The sequence below is a fragment of the Penicillium solitum genome (assembly GCF_028829755.1).
Source record: "Penicillium solitum strain IBT 25940 chromosome Unknown utg000001l_segment0_segment0, whole genome shotgun sequence".
Lineage (NCBI taxonomy): Eukaryota > Fungi > Ascomycota > Eurotiomycetes > Eurotiales > Aspergillaceae > Penicillium > Penicillium solitum.
The window spans coordinates 4,817,269-4,835,252 of NW_027072121.1; the positions used below are offsets into that span (position 1 = coordinate 4,817,269).

The window sequence follows — 17,984 nt, forward strand, 5'->3', positions numbered from 1 at the left end:
CTTCCATCCTCTTATCTTTCTATACATCTCTTCACAATGTCCATCTGGGACTCCCTCAGCGGCCGCAAGCAAACCGGGCCTGATGCCTTCGACCCTTCAAGCGCGCAAGATGCTACATCCTTCCTCTCCGAGGTCGCTATTCCCGATCCCTCTCGCCTCCACCCCCTGGCTGGTCTGAACCAGGATGCCCTCGACTACCTCTCCCTCGATGACTCCGCCCTTGACGAACTCCCCGGCTCCCGATCAGTGTTGCCATCCCGTGGATGGTCAGACGACCTTTGTTATGGTGCCGGCACTACCTATCTCGTTGCACTCGCTACTGGAGGCGCATGGGGACTTGCAGAAGGATTGAAGAAGACACCATCTACGGCAGCACCGAAAATTCGTCTTAACGGTGTCCTCAACTCGGTTACCCGTCGCGGTCCTTTCCTCGGAAACTCGGCTGGTGTTGTGGCTATGGTTTACAACGGATTCAACTCCGGCCTCGGATACGTGCGAGGCAAACACGACGCGTCTAACAGCATTGTGGCCGGCGCATTGAGCGGCATGGTTTTCAAGAGCACACGCGGACTTAAGCCTATGATGATCTCTGGCGGCATTGTGGCTTCCATTGCCGGTGCCTGGGCTGTATGTATATTGTTGTGATGTGCTGAGTGACATTTTGCTAACTGCGACTCTACAGGTGACGCGAAAGGCCTTCTTCTAAATTTCTAGCATGGCCAGTTTTATCCTCCTCCGCTTCTCGGTTATCCGATACTCCATACCCTCCACGCCACCCTTAAACGACATTGGCGGTTGACGAATCGCCGCCTCGCTTTGTCTTTCCACCTGCGATGTATTACAACTATTTTTTTATTCCCCCCTGCGGGTCTCTTCACTCCGGCGCTTCAAGCTTCATGTTTCGCATTTATGCGTGGGTTGGGAATGGGATGTGCAACTGGGTTTGTACTTTGTATTTCTTCTGTGTACATAGAAAAGTCTCTTGCATACCTGCGATTCATTGGCTATGGCGCTTGCAAGTGTCTGTCAGTAACGTATCTTAATGCTGCTAGTGACTTCCAATAGACAATTTCTCATACTTCTTGGCCCAGACTGATAAGTGAGGTTCACATTCGTCCTAACATTTTAGCTGCGAAATGAACCAATATTCGGTGTGCTTTGAGAGTGGCCCCAATGCCGCAAACGAGCTGTGAGGGTGGTTCTCGGGCTAACGGCTCTTCGACAGCTGCCCTACTTAGGTAAACATCTGGGCATGCGGTCTTCCTGTATTTGTCTGACTCCGTCATATCTCGTCTGACTTCCACTTTTCAGAATTTATGCCGTCCTACAGTCTATAGCTAACCCCAAAGGAATAGACTTGCCACATAGTCTGCCATCAAAATGCCATGCCACCAGCCGGCTTCGATGAAACTGGTATTACACATGGGCTACAAAACAAAAAATAGGAATAGAAAAGAAACCATCCATTCTTGATATGCATTTGATCACTTCACCAAGGCAGTGGAACTTGGTAACAAAGTGGATATGGGAATAAGACAGCAATGAAGTGGAACCATGAACCATAAAATGGAAGGAACATTGGAAGAAAAACAAAAACGTCCTCAGAAAATTCATCGCAGAACAGAGAGCTATCTCTGTTATAAAGGTTCCAAAAAGGGTTGGAGATGAGAACAGAGCTCCGGAAGGTCCATGTGGGTAACCCCAGGAAGGACAGTCCGTATCCGCAGGGGTGAGTAGGAGTGTCCCAGCACTGTTACCTCCACCGACGTGCTTCGTGCCACAACCTACCCTACTCCACAGAGACCAACGGGTCAAAAAATTGGAGGTACTCAACAAGAACCACGATGTGCAATGTGGACCCGGAGTGGGATGGGAGAAAGAAGAAAGAAGAGTAGAGAGGAGTGAGAAGGGGGGGGGGTATTTATACCTTTCCAATGGCTTAAGGTAAACGAAGAAACTGCCCAGGTGGGGTGACAAGTTTTGACCTAAAAGGGAAGGCACCTGATCGAGAAGGTATAGGGGTCATCACATCAAATGCTCTGCGGTATCAACCTCCATGACATTTTCCATCCCATCGACAACCCCTTCATCATTCACCTCCTGATCACCACTTTCGACAAGCTCTGCCTAATTCAACAAGCTCGTGAAATTGCACACTTGGTGAGATCATCAGCAGAAATCCATCAAGGTTATACATTTGATATAGCCTATAGCCCGTCAGGCACCCCCTGTCCATTCCCATCCGGAAACTATGGCCAAGTCTAGTGTGAGGGCGAGATATTCGCTCCATCTGCTGGAAATAACAAGAGTGGGATGGTATCTGGATTCTCTTTATGGCCGCTCTACATTTGGAAGAAAACCAAATCGTTACAGAGCTCTGCGAAAGGCTGGGCTACGAATTCTAACGTGCTCTATTCTATACACGGATCCCAGGGGTGATATGGCGGAAATTCATGCGGCGAATAGGAAGAGCTAACTGGAAATGTTGGACAAACAAGGCTTCTCAATCAGGAGGCACTACAATAGTTATTTTTAACAAAAGAACAAATCATTCGGATCAAGCTTTTCCATTAGTTCAAAGTAGTAAAAAGTTAATAAATCCTCCGAGGGAAATACTAAGCTTTAAATCCGTCCCTCTCCCTATAAACACATATATTTCCAAAATCGTTGCCGCCCAACTTTAGTGCTTATGGGCCGTCTATAGGGGTCGGGGATTGCCGACGCGCGGTCAACGGGGAATAATTTTTGTTCCCCGGGCCAGAGCCTTCACCCTCCCCCAGATCATTGCCAATGCCAGATATATCGTCAAATAAAGCAAAATTCCCAAAACCACACACCAAGACTTTCACTGGATGTTGGACTTGTCGAGAGCGTCGAGTCAAATGCGACGAAGAACACCCTGATTGTCGACGGTGCCAGCGGAGTGGTTGGGAGTGCAAAGGGTATGATTTGCGCCTAGAATGGTCCCAAATCCCCGGGAGTCGCCCTCATCGGCGTCAATTTCGACCCCTGGCACCGGGTGTAGACCATGAGTTGTCATCTGCCGCTGTGACGGCTCTGCTGGTTGAGCTGGATGGGTATTCAGGGGACGGCTGTGCCGAAAAACGAGGACCATTCTCAGTCTTCTCTGTTTCTTCCTGCCCTGAGACTCCAGACGCAGGCCCTGTTGATCTACCCAACCTGGAAGATGCACTTTCAACCCAAAATGTGGAAGATACGCAGCATACCTCGTCGGACTCAATTAACCCACCAGTTGATGACAGAGATAGCGAGTTGGCTTCACCAAGACCAACATGGGATGGATTATCATCTGTTACCCCATCATCTGCGTCTGAATCCCACGAGGACTCATGCACGCCATCTCTAGAGCCTGATTATCGGGTTGATGACATCTCTATGAACGCAACTGCTCATGTCGTTAATCTCAAAAATCCCGAAAACAGGCTGTCAGAACCGAGTGATTACGGCAGACCAGTATCAAATATTCGCAACAATAAAACCAAAATCTCCCTCTGGAATTCTATGAGTCCATTGATTCTCCCCAGACCAGAGACAGAGCTAGTCCATCACTGGGTTGTTTTTCTTAGCGGAAACATGCTCCTAATCGACACCCCGGACAACCCCTGCCGGACAGTATTCATGCCTCTGGCTCTGAAAGGCCTTGATGCCTCCCCAACAGAGCCGAACATCCATCTCTCAATTTTCCACGCCATTTGTGCCTCCTCCGCCTTCAGTCTTTCTCACCTCCGCCATGATTCGCGGTACCACTCCATCGCCGTCCACCATGATCAGCAAGCTCTGCGTCATTTACGAGGAAACCTGCAGCGTGCTCGCTGCCTAGATGAGCCCACGTTAGCTGCCGTCCTCACCTGCATCGCCGCCGAAGCTATGTCTGGTCGCCGCAGCCGATGGCGAGCACACGTTTCTGGATGCCTTGGTCTCCTGCAGAACGAGGTCCACGGCGATTGGATCCGAAGTCCGACTGCTGCTAGATTACTTCAAAGTTATCTGTCTCTTTCGTCTCTATGCAGTCTTCGCATACCCAAACGGCTGATGTCGCTCCTGAATGGCCCCTCCGATTTTCATCACTACCTAGAGCGATCGCATGGAGTCACAACACCACTGGTCCAATGTCTAGCTCAAATCAGTACACTTGTTGAGTCCCGGACACAGCTATCCGTCGAAGAACTAGACCGACTGGAACTCCAACTTTACTTGAACTTTCCATCCCCGTCCAACCCAAACGCCCCGGGTTCGATCATCGTCCAACACGCTCTGAACTCATTCTACTACGCGACAATTGTATACTTCCGCCGCAGCATGCGTGGCGCACTGCTATGTGACGTACAGGATCTGATTGAGAAAGCAATCCACGAGCTTGAATCTGTCGATGTGCTCACGCGTGACAAGGGCGGCTGTTCCTACAACTGGGCAAGTTTTGTAATTGCGGCTGACTGCGAGCGGCCTGATCTGCAAGGTCGCATGTTGGCATTATTTGACCGGAAAAGTCGGCACGGGATCCAGAATATCAATATATTATGTGAAATCGTTCAAGCCCTGTGGAACCGGCGGACAGCGGCAGGATCGCACGCTGATATACAGTGGCAGGATATTGCAAGGGAAGCTGATTTTGACTTCATGCTTGTTTGAATATATGGATAGAAACATACAGGAAACAACGATCTATGGTATCTTTCACCGGGGCAACAGTTTTTCTTCGCTAAACCATTCCCAATGCCCCATCGCACATATTATGATGTTAGTACACCCGTCTATAAATACTCGGGGGCCCACTGAACAAGCCATGTGGAGTCCAAAGTGGGTACTCGAACCCTTTCCCCACAGAGCAGATGTCGACGAGTACGAACTTCTATCACTGGTTCAAATCTCTGCAAATAAAATTCACTAAAAGGATCATGTGCATTAGCCCTCACAAACTAATACCAACTGAAACCGGTAGTGCGTCATAAAACATGTCCTCTTCATAGAATAGCCAGTGCATTAGGAGGACTCGCAACAGCACCCGGAAAATTCAACGGCGATGAAGTAAGCAAGAAAGAATACTGCCTACTATCCCTACAAGCACGAGCCAGAGCTTTCAAATCCCAAAGTTCCCCAAGTGGAATACCCAACAAACTAAGACACCACTGATGCAACACAAGCTCATGGGTAGGCTGTTCAACGCCATCGATGATAGGCGGCATAGCCTCAACAGCCGTATTATCACTAGCAACAGCAGCGAAATGCCGATCCCAAAGCCATCGCGCCATTCCCTTACTCCCATCCAATCCACACATCTTGCCACTGCTCATCGCAGCGCCCTGCTCGACACCGGTCATTTGACCCAGCGTCTCTGTTACGCCGAATCGGATGAGCAGGATATCTCCTGCTCGGAAGGTTAGTCCCTGCCAGGCAGCCACTGCTTCTAGCTCGGTGATCCCAATTCGGAAACCGGAGAATTGGTCGTAGCTTATTCCGTGGTTCTGCGCGTAACTTTTGAAGTCGATTAGTACGCCTCGGCCTGTCACACAGCCGTGTTGGTGCCAGTCTGGTTTTTTCTCCGTTAGCCTTTTTCAGTGTTGGGGTTCAGTTTGATTGGGATTTGCTTACGGTCTAGTGTTGGGAGATGCTGGGCAGAGTCGAGGGTTTGAAATGCATCGATCGTTGGTTTTGCTCCGTTGTAGGTCAGGCCGGTTGGGAGGTGCATGAAGTGAGCTGGGGTGGGTGTTATTCTTTTTTTATTCCAGAAGCTAGAGAGTTATTGGACACACCGAAACTATCCCATTGACTACTAGCTTGAGTATTGAACTCAACCTGGGATTAATTAGCTCTGGTGGAACAGAGAACGACCAGGAAGCACAATACCTCATCATCAAACCCATAGTGGCTGCCGGATTCTGGGTCTTCCAACTTCATGACATTGTGACAGAGGCTTTTTCGAAAGAACCCTGGGATTTTGATGCTTCCAATGGGCCAACTAGTGGTATTAGGGATCATGTTCTAGAGATGGATAGTGGAGGGCACTTCACCTTAGAGAGATAGACACGCCTTGGCGAACCTCCGTGACAGCATCCTTGACAACTTCTGGGGTGAGTAGATTCAAGGTTCCCAGAACACCTTTATCGTCTTTGTCGAAGACGCCCCATGCACACCCTTGCGGCATCCTTTTGACAGGAGGAAGGTCATCAAAGCTCGGAAGAGATGTCATAGTATGTAAAATACTCTGATTGCAGCTATAGAGAACGGAAGGCCCGAAATTGGGAAACCATGTGCCAAAATGGGCCGTCAATTTCCCCCTATCCGGGAGGTTTCGTCAGAAAGAGATGAAACAATATCTCGATTGTTTTGATTATATCTGCGGGTGGCCTTTGGTTTTGCTTTTAAGCGCCTAGGATTCGGCGTTCAGCCTCAGCGTCCTACACGAGAGATGGAATGCAAATCTCTTCATCTTATCGTTCTAAAATACAAATTCGAGGTTACAAATGAGGCTGCTCCTGTCTGACCACAAGTAGCGCAGGTCCCAAAACCAGCCTTACACAATATTGCAACAAGACGCGCCCGGTAGCGATAACGACCGAGAAATTTGAGAGGATGTCGACCACCAGGTTTGCCGTGTTCCTTACACTAGATGGATACAGCCTGCGGGAAGGGCAAGTTGAAACCAGCTTGTGCGAGGATAGGTCCATAATCAATATATGAGGTCTGTGATATGAGTTATTGTGATCGATATGTGGAGTTGAGTTCTAGTTTAATCCATCCACTGGTCTGGGATGCAGCCATCTGCAGATACCCGACTTCGAGAAGCATTATCTACGCAAATGAACAATGAGTTCGCAGATATGGAGTCATCAGCTGGCAAATGAGAAGGACGCCCCAAAAGCCAGCTCTTAATAATGCCGGTTAATAATAATTCAAATCCTATCATTTTCGGTCTGAAGCTCAGGATTCAGCATATAAAGCTAAAGCCCCACCACGGTCGGATCCTGGTCTGCGGGTTCATATGTGCCGATCCCTTCCCAGCCACTTTATTCAGCCAGCAAATGGGCACAGTGCTGGGGTGCACGACGCGGCGCTGATCGACGAGTTTATTGATAGGTCTTTGTCTCATAGTTTGCTCCTGATACCGTAATTGACCTTGGTCTCAATGGTGGAAAGGGTGGAGGGATTTCCAACCCCAATATCCTGAGAAAAAAATAAATAACCCCGCTACCCTTGGGACTGGCCATACAGCCCCTCCAATTAATTGAACGTATGCACATTATGCCCCTTGCAATTCGACGCCTCTCCCGCAGCAGCCGCAAAGATGGGCCCAGCGACAGTATGCGGCTGATTTTTCCGGAGAATGGGTTATAACGGGATGGATCGGGGGCCACGTCAACTCTCAAGAATGGAGAATGAGTTGGCTTATCGGTTGGTATTGGACGAGTCGTAATTTGATGACAACTGCCCAGGTGTGCTCTACAGGATGCCGAAGGGAGTTGTCGTCATACGGTCAGCAGCCATGCCAAGGCGGAGGAGCTTCGATTTTTGGGTTCGAGTGGCGAGCCACGGCGAGAACTAAAATTAGTTATTACCAGTGGCGCACAGGACGCGTTTGGCCCCTACATGACTGCAGGTAAAGCGATTCCGGGCCCGGCCGCCAGACTATCCCGAGGGCCAAGAGCAAGGGTTGAATATTGAGGTATGTAGGAAAGAGAATGAAGTATACAGCGTACAATGTAGAAAAGTGTAGAAACGATCTTCAGTTAGTCGAGATATTATGAGGTATAAATCTACATGATATATATACCTGAGCCTTGGGAGGCCCACAGAAAAGTGCAGATGATAGACATACCACCTTCCCCATTTGGAACTACACTCGGAGCAAACAACTTCGGGGATCACAGTATTAACATGGGATTAAATGATATATATCAATATCTGATCTCATCAATCAAATCATTTTTAGTATATAGTAGACATGAATATCAGATAATATCAACACTCATCATCTAATCCATCCAATATCTCCAAGACAGTACATAATATTTTAAATTGCCAGTATAAACTCAAGTAAACACTGCGGGGAACACATGGTGGGCTAACCATATTAGGATCGTCAGCTGACTAGTGTGTCCGATTAATCTCGTCCAGCTCATTTTCTTTTTTTTTTTTGTTTTTTTACTTTTCTTGGTTTTTTTTTTTTCGCTGCATCGTGGCGCTTTTCCTTCCTTTCTAATTGTATTTACTCGTCCTTCATTTCTTCCCCCCTTTTCTTCTTTTCCCCCTTTATAACATATGCGGGTTTGAACTTTCCGCTTTCGCTATACCTAGAGAGGTGTGACCCTTAACGGGTCTTCCCACGCTAAGGCCATTTAGGCCTGGAGGCTTAGTTGGGGGGTTCCCAAGTCTTATCTTTGGCCGTTAAATCTTGTGACTCCGACCCCCCCACACACCCCCGGAGGAACTCAACGCTCCCGGCCTTCCGTTTGCGGCCGAGTCATCCTCTCCTCCCCCAACACCTTTTCGATTCCAATGATGCACGAGTCCGGTCTATCGACCATGTCAACAATGTTTCAAGATGCAAGCGACAATGAACATACAAAGAAAGAGGACGCAGATAGCCGTCTTTCGGTAGACGGGCTCGTACCTTCCATACTTAATCCCGAGTCGCCACTGCCGTCTCTCCAGATTCGCACCGATCTACCCAGTATTCAACCGTCCAGCTCGCGCGACTCCGATCCTTATGCTTCGACTAGTTTGTCCGGAAGCTATCCACGTCGTACCCCGAGTCTTCGTGCCCTCATCGCACCACCTATATACAGTGCAGGTTCCTTATCACCAGCATCCATCATGTCCTCGCCTCAATTGAATGCGATGGGTGACATAACTCCATTGCCGTCGCCAATTGGAGGGGCCTCGCCGTGGCGGAAAACTGACCTGCCGTCGTTATCTCGTTCATCGTCGATGGCGTCGCGCAGCGGTTCCAGCCTTCGCTTGAGCGATTCATCACAGATGCTTGGGCCACCCGTCATGCCCCGTTCGCGCGCCAAACCATATACTGGGATTGATGGCCAAGGGGAAGAGTCATCAATGAGCAATTGGCGTCGTCGCGACTCGTCCTCAAAGCATTCTCATTCTCGGAACCGCAGTCTGAGTGACTATGCGCCACCCGGCCGTGTCTCTGTTCCTCCCCGTCCGATTGCAGTACCAGGGAATACCGGGCTTGGCATTGCCTCGTCGTCGAGTATAGATTCAAAGTCCAATGGACTTCATCGCGAGCAATATCTCGCTGTCCAACGAGGTATCGCATTGCCGACCGTTCGTCCTCCTAGCCCGCCTCGCAGCAGTGGGAGTGGATATAGTGACAATGAACCCGTCATCCGTCACCCTGCCCCGCTCTCCACGCCCCAGGAGATATATTCTGTCCGGTCGGTCCGCACAGAGCAGGCCCGTATTTACCAGAAAGTCCGGGCATTGGGCCAGGGCACATTCAGTCAGGTTAGTCTCGCAGCACGTGTGGAACCTATCCCCGACATGCCTTTATCGCCGGATGGGGATGGAGCTGGCGCGTTCCACGGTTTTGTCAACAACCAAAAGCTCGTCGCCGTCAAAATCATCGAACATGGACCCGCCGGAGGCGCAGATCAGGGCCGACTGGAGGTGTCACTCAAGCGTGAAGTAGAAATCCTGAAGTCGGTCAACCATCCGTCTCTCGTGCAACTTAAAGCATTCGGCAGCGATGAAAAGCGTGCTCTGTTAGTTTTGGACTATTGTCCCGGTGGGGATTTGTTCGAGTTTGCAACGTCAGGAGCTCCTCGTATGTCCGCAGGTCTGATTCGACGTGTTTTTGCCGAATTGGTGGATGCCGTGCGTTATCTGCATGCTCATTACATCGTTCACCGGGACATCAAGTTAGAAAGTGAGCCAGCGTTGTTTGGCAAAATACTGCAGCCCTTGTACTGACCATGTCTAGATGTTCTGCTTACCATGCCCGCTCATGTTATGGATGACGTGCAGGATTGGCGTACCTACGACCGCGCCGTGGTCACCCTCAGCGATCTCGGGTTGTCTCGACGCATCCCTGAACCGCCCGAGAGCCCGCTCCTGCATACTCGATGTGGCAGCGAAGACTACGCAGCCCCCGAGATCCTGATGGGCCAGGCTTATGATGGTCGCGCCACCGACGCTTGGGCACTCGGTGTTCTACTCTATGCCATCATGGAGAATCGGTTACCCTTCGATGTTCTGCCTGGCACTCGAGGAGATCCTGCCAAACTTCGTGCCCGCACTCCGCATCGTATCGCACGTTGTGAATGGGCTTGGTATAGATATGCCGACGAAGAGGAGGAATGGGATCCCGAGAAGGGTAAAGGACTTGAAGGGGCCCGTGACTGCGTAGAAGGTCTTCTCAAGCGCAACACCAAGCGCAAGACCCTTGATGAGATTGCCGCTATTGATTGGGTGCGTGATGCTATCGATGTACCTGGTGGTCTGAAACGAGGCGACAAAGAAGTGCCATAGAGCCGGTCTCCGATGTGCCTTGTTGTCCCGTATATTGTCCTTCTTTTTCTTCTTTTTCTTCTTTTTCTCCCCTTTTTGTCACCTGTCTGACGTTCCTTCATTCTCCTCTTCCCTTTCTTGACTCACATACCTTTTCTTCTACTTCTTTTTTTTTTCATTCTTATTATTCACGAGACACGATGACTACACGAGTCATTATGTGGATTGAATGCTATGTTTTTATGGCTAGACCGGTTTTTATACCCTTTTTATATACAACTACATATGTGCCTCCTTGAATGAGGTAAGACACGGAAATACAAGATAAATTTCACTTCTGTCCCCTGCTACAGACATCCCAACTGGCGATGGTCACGATGTCATGACTCGTGACTGAATTAGCCAACAACTATCATCTTGATCTCCGCATCCATGTTCCACAGGGAGAGCTGGAACGATAGATGTAGTCACCCCCCTCCAATAATTACTTTGACTGGTATGGGAGCTGCGTGACCTTCTATCTGGAAAACACTGTTTCCGTACCTTGGTAGGTTTTTTGCTCCTAAGTCAAGCATGTTCATACGTGTGACGAATGAGGATAGCAATCAGATCATATAATACCTGGGCGATTCAGCATGAACAAGCCAGAGCTGTGGTTGGCTACTCAGCCGCCAACAAAGGGATTAAGTCCTTAACGGGTCAGCACCTGGGCAACTTGGTGCCTACCATACGGGCTCAATATGCCTTCGAACAAACTCACTAACAATGCGAGTTAAGCCGATATCTTTTCTCAGTTTCAATGTAGATGGTTGTATAGTTCTGGATTTAATTGGTCTGTGCTTTTGTTTATGGATCTCATCTCTTTTAATTGTTATACTTTTTATACTCTTCATAGTCTATGTACTTTGTATTATTGACAGCTCCAAATCTCATGACGTCAAGAAATCAACAAAATGATATCTGTTCAGCTGAAATCCAAGCTTTGTTCACATGCGACCAATCGCAGTTGTTGTGGGGGGCGCCCGGGCTGGGGCTGTGCCTCGTACTCGGACTCCGGCCTATCGAAGCCCAGCGGAGCCAAAGTCGATGGAGAATCCGCGTGATGAGAGTGGTTGCTAAGCGTATTTGGCGTGAAGAACCTGCATAACTCCTGCATCCTTGCCTTTTTTCTTTCTGCCTTACATCGATGTACGAGGTGCAAGGATTGGGGCTCTTAAGATTTCAAATATGGGATAGCCATATTGGATCCAAGCACTCCACCAATTCCACCGACTGAGTTGGAATATACACCATGGCCTTTGGCCGTTCGAGTCGCTCAAGGAGACCATCATCTCCAACACCCCCGCCAAAACCACCACGGCCGAATCAGCGAGAGAGCGTAATAGGGGTAGTACCGAACTATGTCCACCCTCCATATGCGTCGCCAACGGGGGCATATTCAGTCAACACATTTCATACAGCTGCAGTCCCATATAATCAAAATATGGCGATGTCCATGGTTCATCTACAACCCCAGCCAGCACCACATCCAGTCCATCCTTTCCCAGGAACTGCTCTAAGCAGTCCGCCATGGAACTCTCAACCACCGAGACCCTCAAAATGGACCTCATGTACGAATCTGAACCAATCAATGACCAGCTTAGTGTCGCATACAGTCGAAAAAACCAACGCCACGATTCTTGATCTCGAGCATTTGGTCCACCAAAGTTTGGGTGGTGGTACGAACGTCAAGGAGGCCACATCGCGGTTATTAGATCAAGTCATCACCTCGATCGATCTAGGATCGTTTTGTGGGAGAGAAAATGAACTGAGTAAGTGCCATAGTTCGGATCATACATGAAAATATACTCATCAGTGAGAATAGTTGCTGCGTGTACAATTCCTCCCCGGTCAGACGAGAAGAAAGATCGCCGATCACAGCGAAAAGGGAAGAAACCAACAGGATCTGTGGATTACTTCTCCAAGGTGTATCTATATGCCAATTCGCGATTACCACCTCATTTACCACCGCTAAAATTGTAAGACCCTCCACACTCAGATACTATTTGACCCAACTTGCTGATCCCCAATTAAGCTATCCTCCAACATATCCTCTCCTCCAACTTGCAGCCAAGTACTCACGCCGCGTCTACGACAAACCCTCAGGCCGTGAACGGCATTCATACGTCGACTCAGATTGGATACATGGTACCAAAGCCATGGTAGTCAAATCACTACCAATCGACGACATGAACACAATCGTCTTCGCCATACGCGGTACGCAGAGTTTCCTAGACTGGGCCGTGAACGTCCGGGCAGCACCAACCTCTCCCACGGGCTTTCTAGACGACGCATCCAATTTCTGCCACTCGGGATTCTTATCCGTAGCCCGAAAAATGGTCGCCCCCGTCGCAGCCCGACTGCGTAATCTTCTCGAAGAAGATCCCACACGAATGTCCTATTCACTAGTCTTCACTGGTCACTCCGCAGGCGGTGCCGTCGCCAGCTTACTATATCTACATCTCCTATCCGAGTCTCCAGTCGTGCAATCCGAACTCACCCATCTCCGCGGTTGCTTCAAACACATCCACTGTGTCACATTCGGTGCCCCGCCTCTATCTCTTCGTCCGTTACAGCCCTCTCCTACTGCCCGGGGATCAAAGTCCATGTTCTTCGCTTTTATCAACGAAGGTGACCCGGTCTCCCGTGCGGACAAGAACTATTTTCTCTCGTTGCTAGATCTGTATGTTTCACCCGCTCCCGGATCACTACTAGCCTTGTACGACAGGAAGAAGAAATCCGCTCCTATATATTGGAGGATTCCCTCATCTGATCTGTCGCTCGCTGGTCGGCTTGTTCTTCTTCGTCCGCGAGACCAGCCTAGTAGCCGTCCTGTGTTTGTAGCGTCGCCGGTCCCCGGTGGACCGCCTGCATTGCCACCGAGGGAAAATGTGGATGCTTGTGGGATTACGGATACTGAGCTTCGAGGTGTGGTCTTTGGGGACCCTGTTATGCATTTTATGGACTTGTATTCCCGTCGTATTGATGCCTTGGCGAGAGGTGCCTTGAGCAAGCGATCGTGATGGATCGTAATATGTATTAGGGCTTAATGTACGGAGACTTTGTGTCCTTTAGCGAGCTATTGCGATACCCAATACCCATTTACTGTTTTGATATTCTCAGGGGATCTGTTCACTCGCTGTATTACTGGCAATTACTATCCTTTGAAGCAATGTTCTGTGTATGCCTTTGTTAACCTGGTGTCTCGGTAATAATAGAGACCAGCTTAAAGCAATACGATAAAGAAACAAAGAAAGGGACTAAAGACCAACGTCTTCAAAGGTCAATAAATAGTTGGTGGCCTCTACCTCCACAAATATATAACCATTCACTTAGCTCCTAAACATATATCGTTAGGATCGCAGGTCGACCTCAAAACCGAAGCAACAGAATTCCCAAATATACTATACAGTATCTATATACATTCCATCAACTTAAATTAGAGAAAGAACCCTCAAAATGTGTGTACAAGCCTATGACATGTGGACAATGTGCAACTGCATCCATTTCGGGCGAATTGAACGGTGTGAAGAGTTCGGCATGCCATTTTCCCAACGAGAGCGATGTACAGGACGTGTTCTACGAGCTCTCAATGTCGGCATCATTGGAATTCCGGAAGACCGGCTTCATAAAAAGGCAGGAATGTGCTCGAGGTGCTCGGAAAAGTTGAATCGAGATATGTGGGCGCTTCGTTGGGAATGGACGTCTCGCCAGAGTGAAGAGTGGGCGGCGAAGCAGGGAAGCGAGAATGAATAGAGATACAAAATATCAGAAATTGAAAGGTAAGATGTTGTCTTCTTGATTAAGTCAAACTTCGATTATTATGTTTCTAAACGATTTTACAAAATGTGTTATGACTGCTCAACGTAGTGCTGAATGTGGAAGACCCAATAGTTTATCACAATGGTTCCTTCTTTGCGGGAGATGGGCTCTATGGATTCCGGAACACATTGTTCGGATCAATTTGCTCTTTGATCTGCTGGAGTCGGGGGAGATTGGTACCCCAGTATGCCTCGGCGGCGTTGGGCATAAGAGGATCAACGTAACCCGGGTAGGCAGTGTAGGGAAGCGCGTCATTGGTGACGATCTTGTTAAGTCCATCGAGAAAGTCGATCTGGGCCTGGGATATATGTCCCAATAAGTTGATTGTGTAGGACTGTAGCCAGATGAGGACGTCACGGTGGGCATAAGATGTAGCATTAGTTGGGATGTCATTGGTGTAACCTCCCTGGAAATCAAACAACAGGAACCAGCCCAAAGTACCCTTGTCGACAGTACCAATGTAGTCGAACATTTTGTCGATAGTCTCCGGGGTCATCAGGGTTTGGGGAGTCCAAGAAGTAGATTTTGCGTAGAAATTTGTTGGGATTCCAGCTGCCAACCCCAAAATAGCATCCTGGGCCCAGTGGGCGACAAGACCTAGCCAGTTATCAAAAACCAATGCAGTGCCATTTGCACCGGGAAACTTGCTGCCAAGGTTCAACTTATCATACTCTTCCTTGGTGCCGAAGAAGGTACCGCTGATTGCCATGCTTTTCTCCAGCACTGTGAGGGTAGACGCCATCTTTCGAGCCAACTTCGGATCTGACACGAAGGCCTGCCAGCTCTTGAAAAGGGCCGCCTGCTGCTTGAGGTCGCCAAACTCCAAGCTGTATGCATATTGCACCGCAGTACCGGGCTGAGGCTCAGTTCGAACCTTGAACTCGGTGACGATACCGTAGCCGGAGGCAGCACCTTTGATGGCCCAAAAGAGATCCTGGTTTTCCGTATCCGAGGCTCTGGCAATGCTCGAGTTTGCAAGAACGACCTCAACCTCCAGTACATGGTCAAGTGCGGCACCAAATTGACGCGAAGTCGGCCCAAGACCACCAATTGTGAAATGTCCCCCTGAACCGACTTGAGGGCAAATCCCGTGAGACATAGCCCGTCCTCCAGCGTGGTACAGCCGCTGTGTCACGTCACTTAGCAAACTCCCCGCCCCAATTGTCGCTTGCCTGGATGTATTGTCCATGGAGAATTGTTGGAGATGCTTCAAGTCAATCGCAACGGCACCGTCTGTTCCTCCAAGGCCTGTCACATATCTCATGTCAGTCTTCAAGTTAAATTCCTCTGCGCCAGGTTAGTTTCAAAATCTCACCATAATTGCCATAGCTGTGCCCTCCACTCTTGGCCTGGACTGGGTATCCGTTCTCTGCGGCACACTGAACAATAGCAGCAACCTGCTGAGAAGAACTGTGGTCTGAGCAAGGGATATAATGAATCATTCTCTAGAAGGACACTCACGTGGGAAAAGCCACTGCTGCTGGAGTAACGGGGATGTTCAGGTTGTAGCGATTCACAATGTGGTCATAGAACAGATCACCGGCCAAGGCAAAACTCCCCCGGTCTGTCAGGGCATTATTGAAGCATGACTTCAATGCCTCATTGGGGCTAGCAAGAGCCAGTGATGTGGCCCCCACTGCCAAAAAAAGCAGCTTTAGAAACATGGTCAGTCTTTGCAAAGTGTGCCCTCGTCTTTGATGTGTAAGGTAGACTAGGAAAAGAAGAGAGGAAGGAACCGAGAGGCAGAGATCTAAATCAGGGGACCACGTCACGTAGCCCAAACAGAATTCATGCTTCAAGCGAGAAGATCATGTCAGATATGACCGAGTAATTCAGTTTCAAGTGCCGATGCACATTCGTTTGCTTTCATGAACTGAGTGGGTGATATTGGAATGTTTTGAGGCTTGACATATCTGCAAACAAAAGTTTAGTAGGCGAGGGTACACAATATTGTGATTTGTTGGTTTAATTAAAGACTAAGAGCTGCTCCAAGTCCAATCAAATATACAAGGGGTTTGGCCAAGGCTGTATCGAAAACCGCCTCGGTATAGACCTCGTGGGCTCAATGATGAAGGCACCCTCCATCTTATACAGCAAGTTTCCCCTACCCTGTACAATTTCATACCTGGATAGAAACCAATCCCCAAGCCCCGAGTCAAATATTAATCCTCGTCAAGCAAAATCCATCCTCTACCACGAATTTTGTGCCTAGCAAACCAGACTCGACTTGGGAACTGCATATGTATGCAAACCATGTACTAGCAATATTGGCGGGAATAGCCTGATCCCTCATAATGTGCTTGAGTTGAAAATCTAAAATTATACCGAAAGAAATACTATTTATCGAGATCACCATGTCCGACGACTCTGACTCCAAGCCCTGGAAAACTCCTGCTTCTCTTTCACCCCCAAGCCAACCCGCTTAACCCGACCCAGACGGGCAAGTGACTCTCCCACACTATCAAGCAGCGCCTTCTCACCGGGCAAGGCTTGTTCTTCTTGTCCGTTTTGGACCAGTGTGTCGAGGTAATTCGTATTATAGGTCGACTTGCTAGTTGAATCAGTGGCATTTTGGCTATTTGTAATGCACTCCGCGATGCGCACTCTGATACAGTGGGTCGGTTTGCTAAGTAGCGTCCACAGCAAGCTCATATAACTCCCGGGGAGCGGGGTCACGATATCCATAGGCGTATAGCGCAGACTGACAGGGAAGATCTTGGTCTTGGGGGGCACGCTGAGAAGGGAGTTGCTCAGGGTCAAGATGCCGCGACCATTGGTGGTGGTACACTCTGGGAACAATACGATCGGCCTGCTGGGGTACTGCTCGACGAGGGTCGAGACATCCACCATATGGGTACCAGGAGCCGGCTGTGTAGCGGGGAAAGCGAAAGCTCGTAGAATGGCTTGGAGCAGAGAGATGCGCTCGACCTGGCGCGTGTTGGGGTAGGATGCTGTGAAGATCGGGTCGAAGATAGCTGCCAGGTAGACGGCATCAATGGGGGATGTGAAGGACGAGGCGATGACCGAGCCGGGCTGTGGTAGACGCGCTTGCTGTTGCTTCAAAGACCTGTGTTGGAAATGTTAGTTATCGGCGGAACAAGCTATAGTTCCAATAACACAACACGAACCCTTTGCGCACTCCGTCCACTTGGAGATCAATCCACCAGATGCTAGGAACTCCGAGGATACACCATAGAGCAGCCTTCTTGCCCAGCGATCCGATAGGAAGCCATTGTAAGATCAAGAAATAGCTAAGAGTGACGAAGATGAAGAGTGGGAGGCGGAAACAGAAGAGAAAAATACGAAGAGGAGCTTGGAGGCCGAGTCGTTCAACAGGGATTGGGAGGAAGGGCGCAATTCCCGAGCCTATGACATGTCAGTATAAGTGTACTTGGAGGGGGTGGTCACCATAGCGGAAATTCACCTCGATCCCGGAACTGAGAGTATCGCTCCATCTCGTGTTATGACAGCTATATGCAGAATGAGCTGGGGTACGGGCTCAATCTTCAACAAGCCATGCGCTAAGGAAGTGTTTATTTGGGAATGTCTTGGCAGCACAAGTTGCGACTCGAACTCGGGGCTAATTCTGACACTGAAATTGGTTTGACCAGCTGGTGATCTTCACATGCGAAAAGAGCTGC

At 49.2% G+C, this 17,984-nt stretch overlaps 8 protein-coding genes across 8 annotated transcripts; 5 read left to right on the top strand and 3 right to left on the bottom strand.

The window, feature by feature from the left end:
* Window positions 1-36: 36 nt before the first annotated feature.
* N7455_001792 (protein transporter TIM23) lies at window positions 37-706 on the top strand (the record flags this gene model as incomplete). The annotated part of the gene is made up of 2 exons (XM_040951123.1): window positions 37-627; window positions 683-706. The coding sequence occupies 2 exons, from the start codon at window positions 37-39 to the stop codon at window positions 704-706; spliced, it is 615 nt and encodes a 204-aa protein (XP_040817988.1).
* A 2,084-nt stretch (window positions 707-2,790) lies between these two features.
* Window positions 2,791-4,650, top strand: N7455_001793 (Zn(II)2Cys6 transcription factor; the record flags this gene model as incomplete). Its single annotated transcript, XM_040951268.2, has 1 exon — window positions 2,791-4,650. The coding sequence occupies one exon, from the start codon at window positions 2,791-2,793 to the stop codon at window positions 4,648-4,650; it is 1,860 nt and encodes a 619-aa protein (XP_040817808.2).
* Window positions 4,651-4,982: 332 nt separating this feature from the next.
* On the bottom strand, window positions 4,983-6,208 carry N7455_001794 (uncharacterized protein; the record flags this gene model as incomplete). Its single annotated transcript, XM_040951486.2, has 5 exons — window positions 4,983-5,548; window positions 5,611-5,715; window positions 5,772-5,814; window positions 5,866-5,977; window positions 6,030-6,208. 5 exons carry the CDS (start codon window positions 6,206-6,208, stop codon window positions 4,983-4,985), a joined length of 1,005 nt encoding a protein of 334 aa, XP_040817937.2.
* Window positions 6,209-8,514: 2,306 nt separating this feature from the next.
* N7455_001795 (putative protein kinase) lies at window positions 8,515-10,503 on the top strand (the record flags this gene model as incomplete). The annotated part of the gene is made up of 2 exons (XM_040951780.2): window positions 8,515-9,901; window positions 9,956-10,503. The coding sequence occupies 2 exons, from the start codon at window positions 8,515-8,517 to the stop codon at window positions 10,501-10,503; spliced, it is 1,935 nt and encodes a 644-aa protein (XP_040818009.2).
* Window positions 10,504-11,773: 1,270 nt separating this feature from the next.
* On the top strand, window positions 11,774-13,544 carry N7455_001796 (lipase family protein; the record flags this gene model as incomplete). The annotated part of the gene is made up of 3 exons (XM_040951398.2): window positions 11,774-12,293; window positions 12,347-12,500; window positions 12,557-13,544. The coding sequence occupies 3 exons, from the start codon at window positions 11,774-11,776 to the stop codon at window positions 13,542-13,544; spliced, it is 1,662 nt and encodes a 553-aa protein (XP_040817766.2).
* Window positions 13,545-13,980: 436 nt separating this feature from the next.
* N7455_001797 (uncharacterized protein) lies at window positions 13,981-14,277 on the top strand (the record flags this gene model as incomplete). Its single annotated transcript, XM_065604162.1, has 1 exon — window positions 13,981-14,277. One exon carries the CDS (start codon window positions 13,981-13,983, stop codon window positions 14,275-14,277), a length of 297 nt encoding a protein of 98 aa, XP_065462653.1.
* Window positions 14,278-14,452: 175 nt separating this feature from the next.
* N7455_001798 (FAD-binding oxidoreductase) lies at window positions 14,453-16,007 on the bottom strand (the record flags this gene model as incomplete). The annotated part of the gene is made up of 3 exons (XM_040951100.2): window positions 14,453-15,591; window positions 15,659-15,753; window positions 15,805-16,007. The coding sequence occupies 3 exons, from the start codon at window positions 16,005-16,007 to the stop codon at window positions 14,453-14,455; spliced, it is 1,437 nt and encodes a 478-aa protein (XP_040818260.2).
* A 685-nt stretch (window positions 16,008-16,692) lies between these two features.
* Window positions 16,693-17,798, bottom strand: N7455_001799 (lysophosphatidic acid acyltransferase LOA1; the record flags this gene model as incomplete). The annotated part of the gene is made up of 3 exons (XM_040951622.2): window positions 16,693-17,410; window positions 17,472-17,709; window positions 17,768-17,798. 3 exons carry the CDS (start codon window positions 17,796-17,798, stop codon window positions 16,693-16,695), a joined length of 987 nt encoding a protein of 328 aa, XP_040818486.2.
* Between the last annotated feature and the right edge of the window lie 186 nt (window positions 17,799-17,984).